Genomic DNA, 11,749 nt, shown 5'->3' on the forward strand with positions numbered 1-11,749 from the left:
TGGTGAGGCTCCGGAGTGCAAATCCGGTATGGGGGAGCACTGGGTAGACAACTAACTGTTGTATTAAAAGCCCACTCAGCACAAGGAAGAAAGTAAAGCCAAACAAGTGTATCCATGAGAGCATAGAGTCGCAAATACTGCCAGAGAGTGGGGGCGCGCTCTGTCTGACCATCTGCCTCAGAATGGTTTCCAATGCTCATCTCATGGCCTAGAGGTAGGTGCGTCCTAAGTGCAGGCCAGAATGCACTGACGAGCGTCGATCTTCTTCCTCTAATGAAACTTCTGTGAGCTTAATGGAGCTCTCAGAACTAAGTTAAGAATAATTGAGCTACTTTTTGAGCCGCGACAGAACTGGAGCTTCATGAAAAGGACATATCTGCTCATTAACTCGGCAACGACGCAAATGCTATTCCGACCCTTGACCTCGGCAGTCCAACAGTAGCGACAGTAGCCAGATCAGCGCAACGCTCTTCAGAAACCAGAAAGCTTTGCAAAGGGTTTGATTGAAGAAAATTATGCGACTGAAGGCACTGAGAATCTGCGCATGCCAGGGTACACTTCTTCGCTGCTGGATGCGCTCTAAGTCGACGACGGAGCCGTGAGAGCTTTTCCAATGTAATGTAGATCTTGCCACTTACCGAAAACTGTAGTATGTGCAGAACGCAGTAAAAGCTAAAGTCAGAATGTACAAGCGAAGGATTCCCCGCTTTGGTTCGGGCCACCGACATTCTTCCTGATCATGGTCGTGTCTCATCTACTTGCCATTCTGTGCTTTGGCAGTAGTACCGGATGCGTTTATGTCAAATCAGAGGATGCATTCAACTTTGAGGGGGCAGTGAACCATTACACACACGAACTGTGCGCACTGCGGCTTAGTGAATCACTGGGCCATGGCGAAAGCGCGTCCGCAAATACTTTGGAGACACCCTCAATATACTCCAATGTAAAATCGTGCGGCGGGAGGCGCCAAAGGGGGAGCAAACAACTCTCAGAAGCAAATTTCCGAAATTTCAAAGAGGCTCTTCAAAGGCAGACAGTCTGTTTGAACAGTAAAGCGAACCCCATTTACATAGTGCCGACGTTTTTCCATTCCCCAAAACAACCACATCGACCTTAGTTTCCCGCATTGAACTCTGACGCTCTCTTTAGGTGAGCCGATAATAATAGAAAGCAATGAGTTGATGATTCAGAGAGCTCGTAGCTTGCTGGGAAAGAATGGCTTCTATCTTAGTAGAATCAGGTCTTTGGCAGAAATGCACCCATAATCAGGAAGCGCACGTAGCGGGAAATTGTAATGCAGCCAATGAGCGCCTTTGCTGTGACATCAAGATCCTGTATCCGGGCTTCAGACTGCGTTTTCTGGAGCAGATCGGTCTCGGGAGCAGCGATGCTACGAAACCGCGGACTGAATCCGCAATGAATAGACGCAATGAACTTTGCAACCTTTATGTAGGTGCATAAAGTACAGAAAAACTCTTGATTGCTTCAACTTTAAGCAGTGCTACATCAACGCCTCCAACAAAGTACATATATTCTTAAGAGTGCAGATGCTTCGTGAAAAGTGAAGCCTTGCGCACTTTCACATACCACTGCGTGTCCCGCAACAGCTGAAGCGCTCGGTCTAGCTGCCGTCAACACTCTTGAAGGTTTCGGATGCAATACGTCAACTATGTAGACATCCATACACCCTTTCGTCAGGCTGATGAACATCCCTGTAAACTTGGCGTTTCAGTTCAGCTGGAGCACTATCAAGTCCAAACGGCATCCAGGGGTGCGAATGAGGGTGTGGAATGCCGTATTGTGCCTGCTACTTGATGGAATAGGATTGGTAAGAAGGCTTCTGCGCAATCAATGGCAAGAAGACCTATGTTCCTTAAAACTTATCAAGTCATCCGCCGACATAAGGCATCTGGAACTTCTGTTTGACAGTAATTTTGTTCAGGGGCGAAGCGTTGAAGCACATGCTCGGACTTCCGCTCGTTTTCAGCATCTAAATCAGGTTCCGCCCCAAAGTGCTGGTCATATCCTACACTTTGCCTCTTTTCAACAAGTAATCTACCTGCCGCTCAATATCCTGTTCATGCTGTGGGGGCTTCCGATGCCTGTGAAGTGGTGCTTTTGCCTGACCTGGGGATTGGCTTATTGCGGTGCGCTAGAAGAGCAGCAAGTGGCAAGCCTGCTGACAGCTCGTCATCATTAAGCACATCCGCGAACACCTTCTTTACATGCGCCCATTCGTGCTGTTTCTGTGCTGAAGATTCATTCGAGCTTTTGATCAAAAGAACTTCGTCCCATATTCAGTAGGGTGAGAGAAATGCTAGCAACTGTTGACTCTTACTGCGCTGCGTTGCCAACATAAGAGCTTAGCAAAACTGTTTAGGCACCATCTCTGCTAAATCCATACCCCATTAAACATGAATTAAATAAGCGCTGTGAGGAAGAACCAGGAATTGACTCTGTATTACGCTTCCAGGCATAGAGCCATTACAGCGCGCAGCTCTGACCGTCTGCAAGCCCTGCATTCGTTCACCAGGGGCATACCCAGGAGCATATGTGATGCACACTACCGAGTAGCCCGAATCATGATGATAGGACAGAATCTCGATTTGATATGAGGCATAAATGCCCTAACCTGCCGATCCTTGCGTTCTACCGAATGCAAAGGAACACGATTCCTGGGAGCTGCGCAAACGAGTGGACAAACGGATTTAACCTCTGTGCTGTTTTCAAGGATAACGGATCAGCTTTACATAGAGTGACCAGTCGCGCTATCGATTCTTGACTATTAATGTGAGCTTGCATCCCCGCAGGATAAAACCATGGTGGGAACCCAACTGCGGTTCGTTTTTCTGTGTAGCCCTTTTAGCTGCGCAGCTTTTGTAGGGGGCCTGTTGGGTCCCTGATCGCCAAGGACGCTGCTTCCGCCGAGTCCACTTCCGTCGTTGAATTGTGGGAGCTTTTTGATTGCGCTTGCAGTTTTGCTTTATATGACCTAATTCCCTACAATGGGAGCAGGTGCGCTGTTGCAGGGCTGTCTCGTCGCTATCTTTTCCTGGTTTTCTTTCCTGCTCTACATGAAAGTGTAAGCTTTGGTAGGCAGACAGGCCCCACACTCATAAGCTCTGAATCCCGACTTGGCACTTCGTTTTTAGCCAAAGACGGAAAATTTGTACTTATTTTGATCCCGGGAACCTCAGGTATATCACTTTTAAAAGCTTCACCAATCAGTTGTTGAATAGTTGAGTTGTTGACCATCATGTGGCTACCTGACGTGACAATTCAGGCAAATCCTATATAAAACACCAAGGTGGCGGGGATTCGTCTAAGTTGTGGACTTTACATAACAATGTAGCATATTTCTTGACGTACAGGTAACATTATAGATTCTCATGCTGATTATTCTCATGTCTCTCAAAACTTGCTACTGTGTCGATTTCGGAGTAAAGCGATGGGCCAGGGCTTGAAAGAAGGCTTGGAATCTTAGAATCCATACAGCTGGGCGAGTTATTCTAGATGAATAGAGCCATTATTTGAGCCCGCCACAGTTTAATAGCTATATCGCAAGTAGCACTCGTGACACTTCATCTGTAGGGCACAAATTGAATTTCATGCCGAAACGGCTTATTGCATCTGCGAGTACTTTCCCTCCTTGGGACTTTGTTACTTTTATGGTCGGCAAAAAATAATCGAAGCATTCTCAAGCATTTGAGCAGCTCTCATAATATGGCTTGTACCACCTGTATGGTTCACATCAGACTGCACGAAGGCCTGTGCTACCCCAGCAGGCGCTGTGCCACCGTCATCTTACATCGCCCAAGAGTTCTTTCCGGATGGGGCCTAAGGGCATCAGATTGTTAAATTACCACGTAGCTTGATCAATATCACACATTTATTGTGAATAAACATGACATTTTACTGCACTCTCAGCCAGTGGATGAGACACAGGATTCCCAACCTGAGTGGAGAACAGCCAGGTGTGCGTAGTTGCACCCTCTAAACGCTTTATGCTTTGTAGCTAGACGCACATAGCCTCTGTCTCAGCTGCACACAGCGCTGCTCCTTCTTGTGTCGAGCAAACAGTACTCCGCTATGAATAAGCCACCCTAGCATAAAAGAGGCCAGGCAGTCATTTTTTTGGGTAAATCTGAGTTAAATATAATTACTACAGGAGAGAGTGTTTCAGGGTTATGCCGCCCGCTACAAGTGTAACGATTGACGAGAAGCCTCTCTCTCGTTTGTGCTCAGCCTTCTTGACAGACAGGTACAGAACACCATGTGTGTTTTGAAGTCAGGGGGGAGGGAGGGAAGGTGCAACAAGCTAAGCTGCACTTGGACAATGTCCCCCACACAAGCTGAATTGAACGAAGGTTTAATAAGGAGCTAGCTGCTTGGCTTAGCTGTTCGTGCACCTTGATTATTGCCCAGTAGCCTTTGCTAAAACAATCGGAATATATAGTATGCGTGTCCATTAGGTGCTATGTATGTCGCGCTGTGAATCTTTAAAGTGTGTGGGGGGGGCAGCAACGCCCACCACGCTCTTGATTGCACCCCATGCGGGAACCCTGAATGGTTATGGCAGTGGCACGAGGAACCTTTATTGAAAGGATGCTCAGGAACTACCTATAAAGCCTTGTATTGGGATGGGAGTGAGGTGTCCGCTCCATGAAGAAGACATTGAATGAGGCATTGCAGGTAGCGAGTAGATTAAAGGCCACCGATCAAACCTCTAGAACAATCAAAAAAAAGAACGAACACTTTGTTTGACTAACTTCAGAAGCTCTGAAGTTGGCCTTTCATCGTCGAACGCTGCTTCTGCAAGGCACGTGTACAACCATTACAAGCGCCATCTAGGCTTAGATTCAATGGAGAAAAGATGATTAACGAAAGTGACGGCACAAAACTGAACAAAGAATGAAAATGCGCGTGTGTATGACAAAATTTATAACTGAATGTTGCCCACCGTTGCAGCTCAAACCGCACACTCGCTCCCGCGGGCAGGTGTCTCAGGCCTTCGGACTACTGTTAAGAAAGGAGCGCTAATCTCAACGGGCAATTTTCAACAGATTAAGACATGCAAAGCTTTAGAAGAATAATGCTTTGCATAGCAAAATAGCGTATCTCTGTTTTTTATCACAATGCTTTTGTTTGCTGCTTGAAGGCCATCTACAGAGTCATTTTTTCTCTTTGTGTTGGTCAGAGTGTATCCCGTAATTTTTTTTGACAATATACGGTAGAGCGGTTTTCCACGTTCCGCATGACTGTTGCTCAATGTGGATCGGGAGACGATGAGGCATTTTTTATTGCTCGTTGGACTCCTGTTTCTTGCCACATTACAGGGGGTGGCATCGGGGGATGCGGTATACAGAGGAGAAGGCGCTTTTATGTTGCAGTGTATCAAAAATTCGATCCTTATTTCTTTTTACCGGAGGTGGGTGCTTCTTGCCTTGCGATGTCTCCGCACTTTATGACCCCCTGGCGCTCAATGGTCACCCATCTGACTGTCTTCGTGGTTTCCCGACTAGCCATTCTTTTTGCTCAATTTTTTTGCTCAATTTTTTTGCTCAGACCGCACCAGCTGTGCGTGCGCTGGACTTCTGGTGATACAGTGGGCAACCTCTCCAACACTTTGGCTGTTTTGACTGGATCAAACCACCCCGTAGAGCTGCGGCCGCGCAGCATCTGGCAACGAATATTGTCATGGAATCGGCAAGTGGACGCAAAACTACGGCTCGAAAAGTTCTTGCGGACCCCTCTTGAGGCATTTGCCAAGGTATCCAGTGCATGAATAACCCCCATTAAATTTGACGCCTTGATTGGGGACACTGCAAAGTAAGAAGCTGCATACCAGTGTGAGTGTGCATAAGAGGTGAACGGGCTGTGGAACTAATGGTACGCTTGCTTTAAAAGCGTATGTTTATGTGGCATGTGCGAGAATGGAGCTGCAGGAAGGACGAAAGCGTTTTGCTCTTGATACGCGGTTCGTCGATTTGCTTCCACGGATTGACGTACGAAACATTCCACTGCTGCAGCTTCAGCCGGTAGAACAGGGCCGTACCATTGAAGGGGTGAAAAAGCTACTAGAGGTGTCACGCAGCTCAAGTCCCTCCTGGCTGACCCGCAGAGAGGGAGTTCCTGTTGAGCTTTTCCAGCCGTCCAATGAGGTGCTCAGTCGCCTCTTCCCTAATTTGGCTTATCGACGCGTGGAGCTTAGAGACCCCGAATCTGGCCTCATTAAGCATTTCCCCAGCAATATTTTCTCCTATCCCATGAAGGCGAGCTCCTATTATTGCGGCTCGAAGATCCCATTTGTTATATCGAACCGTGGCAAAGAAAAAATGAAGAGAGCCATTGCTCAGGAAACAGCACCAGCAGAGGCCTACATGCTGGTATCGCGCCCTCCAAGGGATCATAATGTAGAGCAGGATCCAACAATCGCCCTTATTCAGTGGTTTAGGGGTCCAAATGGCGAAGCGGTTATGCAGGAGACGGTTGTACATATTCAGCTGCACGAAGTGGTAAGTCATGCCAAGGCCCTGCTTCAGCCTATGCCGTGCTGTTCTTTGGGAGATTCAGATAGCCGTAGATAAGGGGATTCATGAGCCCTGGCCATGGATATTCTGCTTTTTTCTCGCTTTCAAGCTGTGTTTTTGCGCGCAGTCGGTACTGCCGCCAGAGTCTCGCAGGGGATACGGTAAACGGCGACAGCACGAATTAGTATACCCCTTGCCTTTTAGTTTGTGAGAGTCGATGCCTCCTGTATATTGGCACGTTTTGTTCGACATAAGAGGCTCAACAAAACCTGGCTGTGCTCAAAGCATTGAAGGGGTACTGCCTTGTGCGGCGACGGGTGGATGTTTTTCGCGAAGGCTCTCAGTTTGGCCGGCACTTCTTCATGGATAACGTGAGAATGATCTCTAGACTGGGAGGCACGCTCACGAAGCTGCGTCTCTCCCGATTTTTTGTTAGGAAGTTTGCCGCGATGACAAACATCGGTGAGATAAAACGCGGAGTAGAGGTCCAAACGCTCGGTGCAAAAGGCTTCGTCCAACACGATGGGACTTGTTTCCCTAGTGTGTGTGTTTGCGTGTGACATGTGACTTTCTTGAGTTTTCTACGTCTCTTCCTAAACAAAGTGCTCAAGGAGAGAGAGTGCTGAGCTGAGTTTTGAGTCCTGCGGCTGCAGACATGGAGGAGGCCTTCAGCGTGAAGCAGACCCTCCCGCCGGGGAAAAGGAATTTCGAGTCGTTACAGGATTTCTTTACCCGTCCGATAAATATCGAGGCTTTGCGCCCTATCGACAGCCAGGCATCTGTGGTGGCACCCGCAGATTCAGTGCTCCAGAATGCCTTTTTTGTTAAGCCGAATGCACTGGGCGAGATCGTTGATGCACGAATTCCCCAGGTATGAAGTAGCCAAGTTCAGGCCAAGGGCGTGTCTGGAACTGCCTGCAGAGCGCCTTTCTTTGGGTGTACCGCAACAGCCCCTCTTCGCTCCCGGGAAAGGTGGCAGTACACCACGTAGCCAAGCGTCAGCACCTATTTTTTCAAGACCCAAGTCATGGCGTTGGCAACATGGGAGTGGGGGGGGTCTGTGTGCGCGCATCACGCAGATAAAGGGAACGACTTTCAACTTGTCAGATTTTCTTTTTGGGCGGGGTACGAATCAAGATATCAGGCTTCAAAGCCCCAAGAACAGGCTCCATGTGCAGATCTACTACCTAGCCCCGGCGGACTACCATCGCTTTCACTCTGCTGCTGATTGGATTGCAGCAAAGCACGTGTATATCCCTGGATGCCTCCCTTCGGTGAGTGGGTTTCATTGTGATCCCTTGTTTGCACAGCCTCTAATTGGGGTCGGTCGCTGTAGCATTTCGACTCGCGGGGCTGATAGAAATCCATGGGACTCATTGGACAACGCCGTGTTCTGCAGAAGGCAATTACTGCCTATCTCTTCCCCGCGCGGAGTGAGAGGCTTTCCAGCAAAACAGGACGCTGCTGTGTTCTATGTGAGGCCTGCATCTGCATGGCTCAGGTACAGCGCAGGATATTGCTCAATCGCAATATTTTGGATGCTTTTGAGCGCACGTCGGTCCAGGGAACCTGGAGACCAGGCAATACAGAGGGGCCGCGTTTGTTTTTTTCCATGACGTTTGTCGCTGCATCAATGGTGGGAGGCATCGAGCTTTCGTACAGGAAGCAACTGGACTCAAACCGGTTTACTTGGACTCCGGCGTGCTCACAATCCAGAAAGAGTATCCTGTACGAGTACGACAAACCTGTGGGCCTCTGCATGGGAAATGAAATGGGGAGCTTCCGTTTCGGTAGCACTATTGTCCTGGTGAGGCCAAACCCCACAACTGCGAATGACGTGGCGGCTTTGGCATCCCTGTGTCGCCTGTTACTCCGCTGATTCGTGCTCTGCCTCTTGCTTGTGGAGAAGTCCCTGGGTCGATGGCCAACCCCACGGTTCACTGCTTTAGCGTACCGCTTAGGCGGAAGCGTCGCTTATCCATTTTAGGCGCTGGAGGGTTTGCTGAATTGCTACAGTTGCTATCCGAGCTTTTTTGTTAAGCAGTCAGTGCATGTGGTGCTCATTCACGTGGTCACCGCAGCATCTGAGTCGGAGACGTGCTTCCTCCATGGCGGTCAATTTCTACTTGCGCTTCATTTCCACATGCCCTTTTCTGCTTCCATTTTTGGATTCTTCAGGTATTCGAAGCTCCCGAAGACCTTGAGACCACCTCGCCAATATGCGACCACGTCGACGTCAACATGACGGTCGGCAGTATTCCTGGCAGCCCCAGGCTTACCCTCCCGCGCTGCGATTCTACCTATGGGAACCATAGAAGCACGCTAGAATTTTTGAAGTATCTGCAGGACCTTAAAGGGGGGCGCACCAAAGAGTTGGATGTCTCGGAGCACCCTGCTGAGATTGTGGCCTCCGATGCGAACACCGCCACAACTGCAGAAGGGTCGGAACCCTCCGTCGAACGGACCGATGTAGGGCCCGAGTCAGATGACAGCAGGTTGCCTAGCACACCTGTGATGGCTGAAGTGTCATCGGACGAGGACAGCAATCTCGATGCTGACTTGTCCACCGTTACGCACGGTGAATCTACTGAGAATCCGCTGGATGAGCCCCTCGATAAGAAGGCCTTGGATGGGCAGGCAAAGGAGGACAGCGATTCAGGCCTTTTATCTAAAATAAATGGTCCTGAACTCCCGTATAGAGAGGCCATGCCGAGAATCCAGGGAACTGAAGGAGAGGAGGGAAAAGATTCTGTGTTCACTAGTCAGAGGCCATTGCGCCACTATACCGTAAAGAAATCGGGACCCGGAGAGGAAGTGAATCGTTTCACTTTCCTAGACCTCAACGCACAGATACACACCCTTGAATACGGCCTACTACACAGATATGCTCTTGCACGGTGGCTGGCCCACACATGGACGGCAAGTTTGCACATGCTGCCTGACTAGTATTTCTCGATTACAGTATTTTCCTGTAGCTGGCGGGTTTATAGTATTCATTCAAACAAAAAAGACCCTTTTTATCTCAGGAGCTCACGTTGCTGCTCATCCGCTTTTGCTGCGTACCACAAAAGCATGCGTCTGCTAATACTGTTTCGCACGATGCCTCAGGTGGATACTGCCCCCAGCGGCAAGCGTTTGCTGATGCTGCAAACTGGCCAGCTGCGCAAGGAGCAGAAGGACTCTAATGGAATCAACAATCCCATTTGCTACTTCGGTAAGGCGGCCACTTGAGCACTTGCTGTGATTTCGTGATTCCGAGTGCAGGCTAAATAACTGCTGCTTCTGCTGCATTATCTCAGGAAAGCACTTCGTACCACCAGCAGTGGGTATGGGTTATCGTGCATCACTTTTGCTGGACAGTGTTTTGATCTTTGCTGAGAGCATAACTAGATAATGGTCGTGCATTGAGCCCTTATAGTGTAGCACATGAGGCTGGCGGGGTGAACTATGCTGGTGTGTGCCGTCAAGCATATTCCTCACATCGATCTGGATCAGCTCGACGGCTTATGCATGCGTGTACAGACAAAAAACTGAGTTCACTGCAGTTGCAGTTTGTGGGTCAGCTGTCCAACTTGCTACTGGTGTGGCCTGCCAAGGAGAATGACCCAGTCTTGTTGAAGCACCCGTATTTTGCATGTGCTAGCGCCAGCGGCTGGGGCAAGGTGACCAGAGGAATTTCCGCTTCTTGGACCTTATCGGGAGGTGAGGCCTACACAACGCTGCCTGCCATGGAACTGCTATGTGCCCAGCGAAACGGAGCAGTGCTGTTTTGATAAAAGTTCCCTTACAATTCCTAGTGTGCGACGGCTTTCTTCGATAGAATGGATGCATCCTGGCTCGTGACTGATAGTTCTAAGGGCACATTCTGCTAGAATATGAACATCAGACGAATTGTTAAGTCGTGTTTCCTTTGAAGTTAAGTCTTTTCACTTGGTCTTACTAAGAAAGGCTACTCTTTAGATTGCTGATTTCGCTCAGCTGAGTTTGTTGTATCGCTTCGATGGAGCAGCATGTACAGTTGAGTCCTTTGTTATGTAGGTACCTAAGCTTCTGTTCTCTGACCTGGTACAATTGAGGATGCCATTTGTTTGTCTCCGACCTTCAGGCGGCCTCTACGCGGAATTCGCCTTAGATCTGTCTCACAAGGTTGGTGATCACACTGGCGAGTTGAAGAAGGTGACGTATTCCCTCATTGGAACTCCCGAGGGGTCAACCCGGTCCCTCCTCGGCCCTGAGGCAGACACTGGGTTGCCTGATAATTCAGAGGAGCTGAGCGATGAAGCATCTATTCTTCGGTTCGAAGTGACGCCGCCGCAGGCCAAAGAGGGCGAGGCGCAGCAATTTGCAGTCACCACAGAAGTGCCTTCCGTGTACATGGACCAAGCCAAGCCTCCAGTTACGAGCCGTATTCGTAGTGCCATCTCTGGTCTTTTGACTAGGCTTAGACGTCGTATATCCAGGGTGCCTCTGGGGGCGAACGCGCAATAGCGATGTCTTTCTTTGTGCATCATTTTGGATTTAGAGGACTTCTCTTGATGTCGCTACCACCAGTTGCAGGTATGGCTAACCAAGTGGGGTACCAAAGTGAGCTGTGTATGTATACATACATGCATATTAAGCAATCATCGGGGCCCTACTTTTCGAAGGTTCAGCAGATTTGTTCCCGTACATGCCGACTCATGTTGTCTTATTAGCAAGGCGCATCCCAGGGTATCGGCGGTTGGGTAGCTGGGTACAGCTGCGAAGCCACTCATGCACTAGTAGGCTGCTGCTAAAAGCTTCAGTGAGTGTTAGCAACAACAGAGCAGCGGTGAGGGCAAGAATTTTGCGGTTTGAGGCTAGGATTCCAAAAGGTTTAATGGATTGCACGGATCCAAGCGGCAAATGGAAACATTCAAGATTTACGGGGTTGTTAGTGTGGACGATGACTAGAAGATGCTTTCCCTGGGACCTTAAAAGCCTGTGCAAAATGTGCCAACACCATTCCTAGCGACTCTCTGCCTCTCTCCCACAACGAAGTCATTTGCCACACATCTCCCGCAATGTGAAGCCTACTCAGGGAGGACTGCCAAGGCGCCCGCAAATGAGGGAGAGGATGCTTCCTTGGTTGAATCAAACGTAGGACTGCTGGGAGTTCTCATATGTGTGCTTACATTTTATAATTTAAACCCGAATTCAGCGAAGCCTTGCTTGATTGTAGGGTTGAACATGTTTTGAAT

At 49.1% G+C, this 11,749-nt stretch overlaps 1 protein-coding gene across 1 annotated transcript; it reads left to right on the forward strand.

Moving 5' to 3' along the window:
• Window positions 1-4,949: 4,949 nt before the first annotated feature.
• LOC34623956 (phosphatidylserine decarboxylase 2 proenzyme) lies at window positions 4,950-11,018 on the forward strand. Its single transcript, XM_026337523.1, has 13 exons — window positions 4,950-5,078; window positions 5,337-5,428; window positions 5,566-5,770; window positions 5,946-6,515; window positions 6,658-6,691; window positions 6,867-6,992; window positions 7,184-7,401; window positions 7,610-7,804; window positions 8,032-8,337; window positions 8,709-9,466; window positions 9,656-9,744; window positions 10,053-10,232; window positions 10,636-11,018. Exons 1-13 carry the CDS (start codon window positions 4,950-4,952, stop codon window positions 11,016-11,018), a joined length of 3,285 nt encoding a protein of 1,094 aa, XP_026193308.1.
• The last annotated feature ends 731 nt before the right edge of the window (window positions 11,019-11,749 follow it).

This window comes from Cyclospora cayetanensis, unplaced genomic scaffold (assembly GCF_002999335.1).
Source record: "Cyclospora cayetanensis isolate NF1_C8 unplaced genomic scaffold, CcayRef3 CcayRef3_contig_189, whole genome shotgun sequence".
Taxonomy (NCBI): domain Eukaryota; phylum Apicomplexa; class Conoidasida; order Eucoccidiorida; family Eimeriidae; genus Cyclospora; species Cyclospora cayetanensis.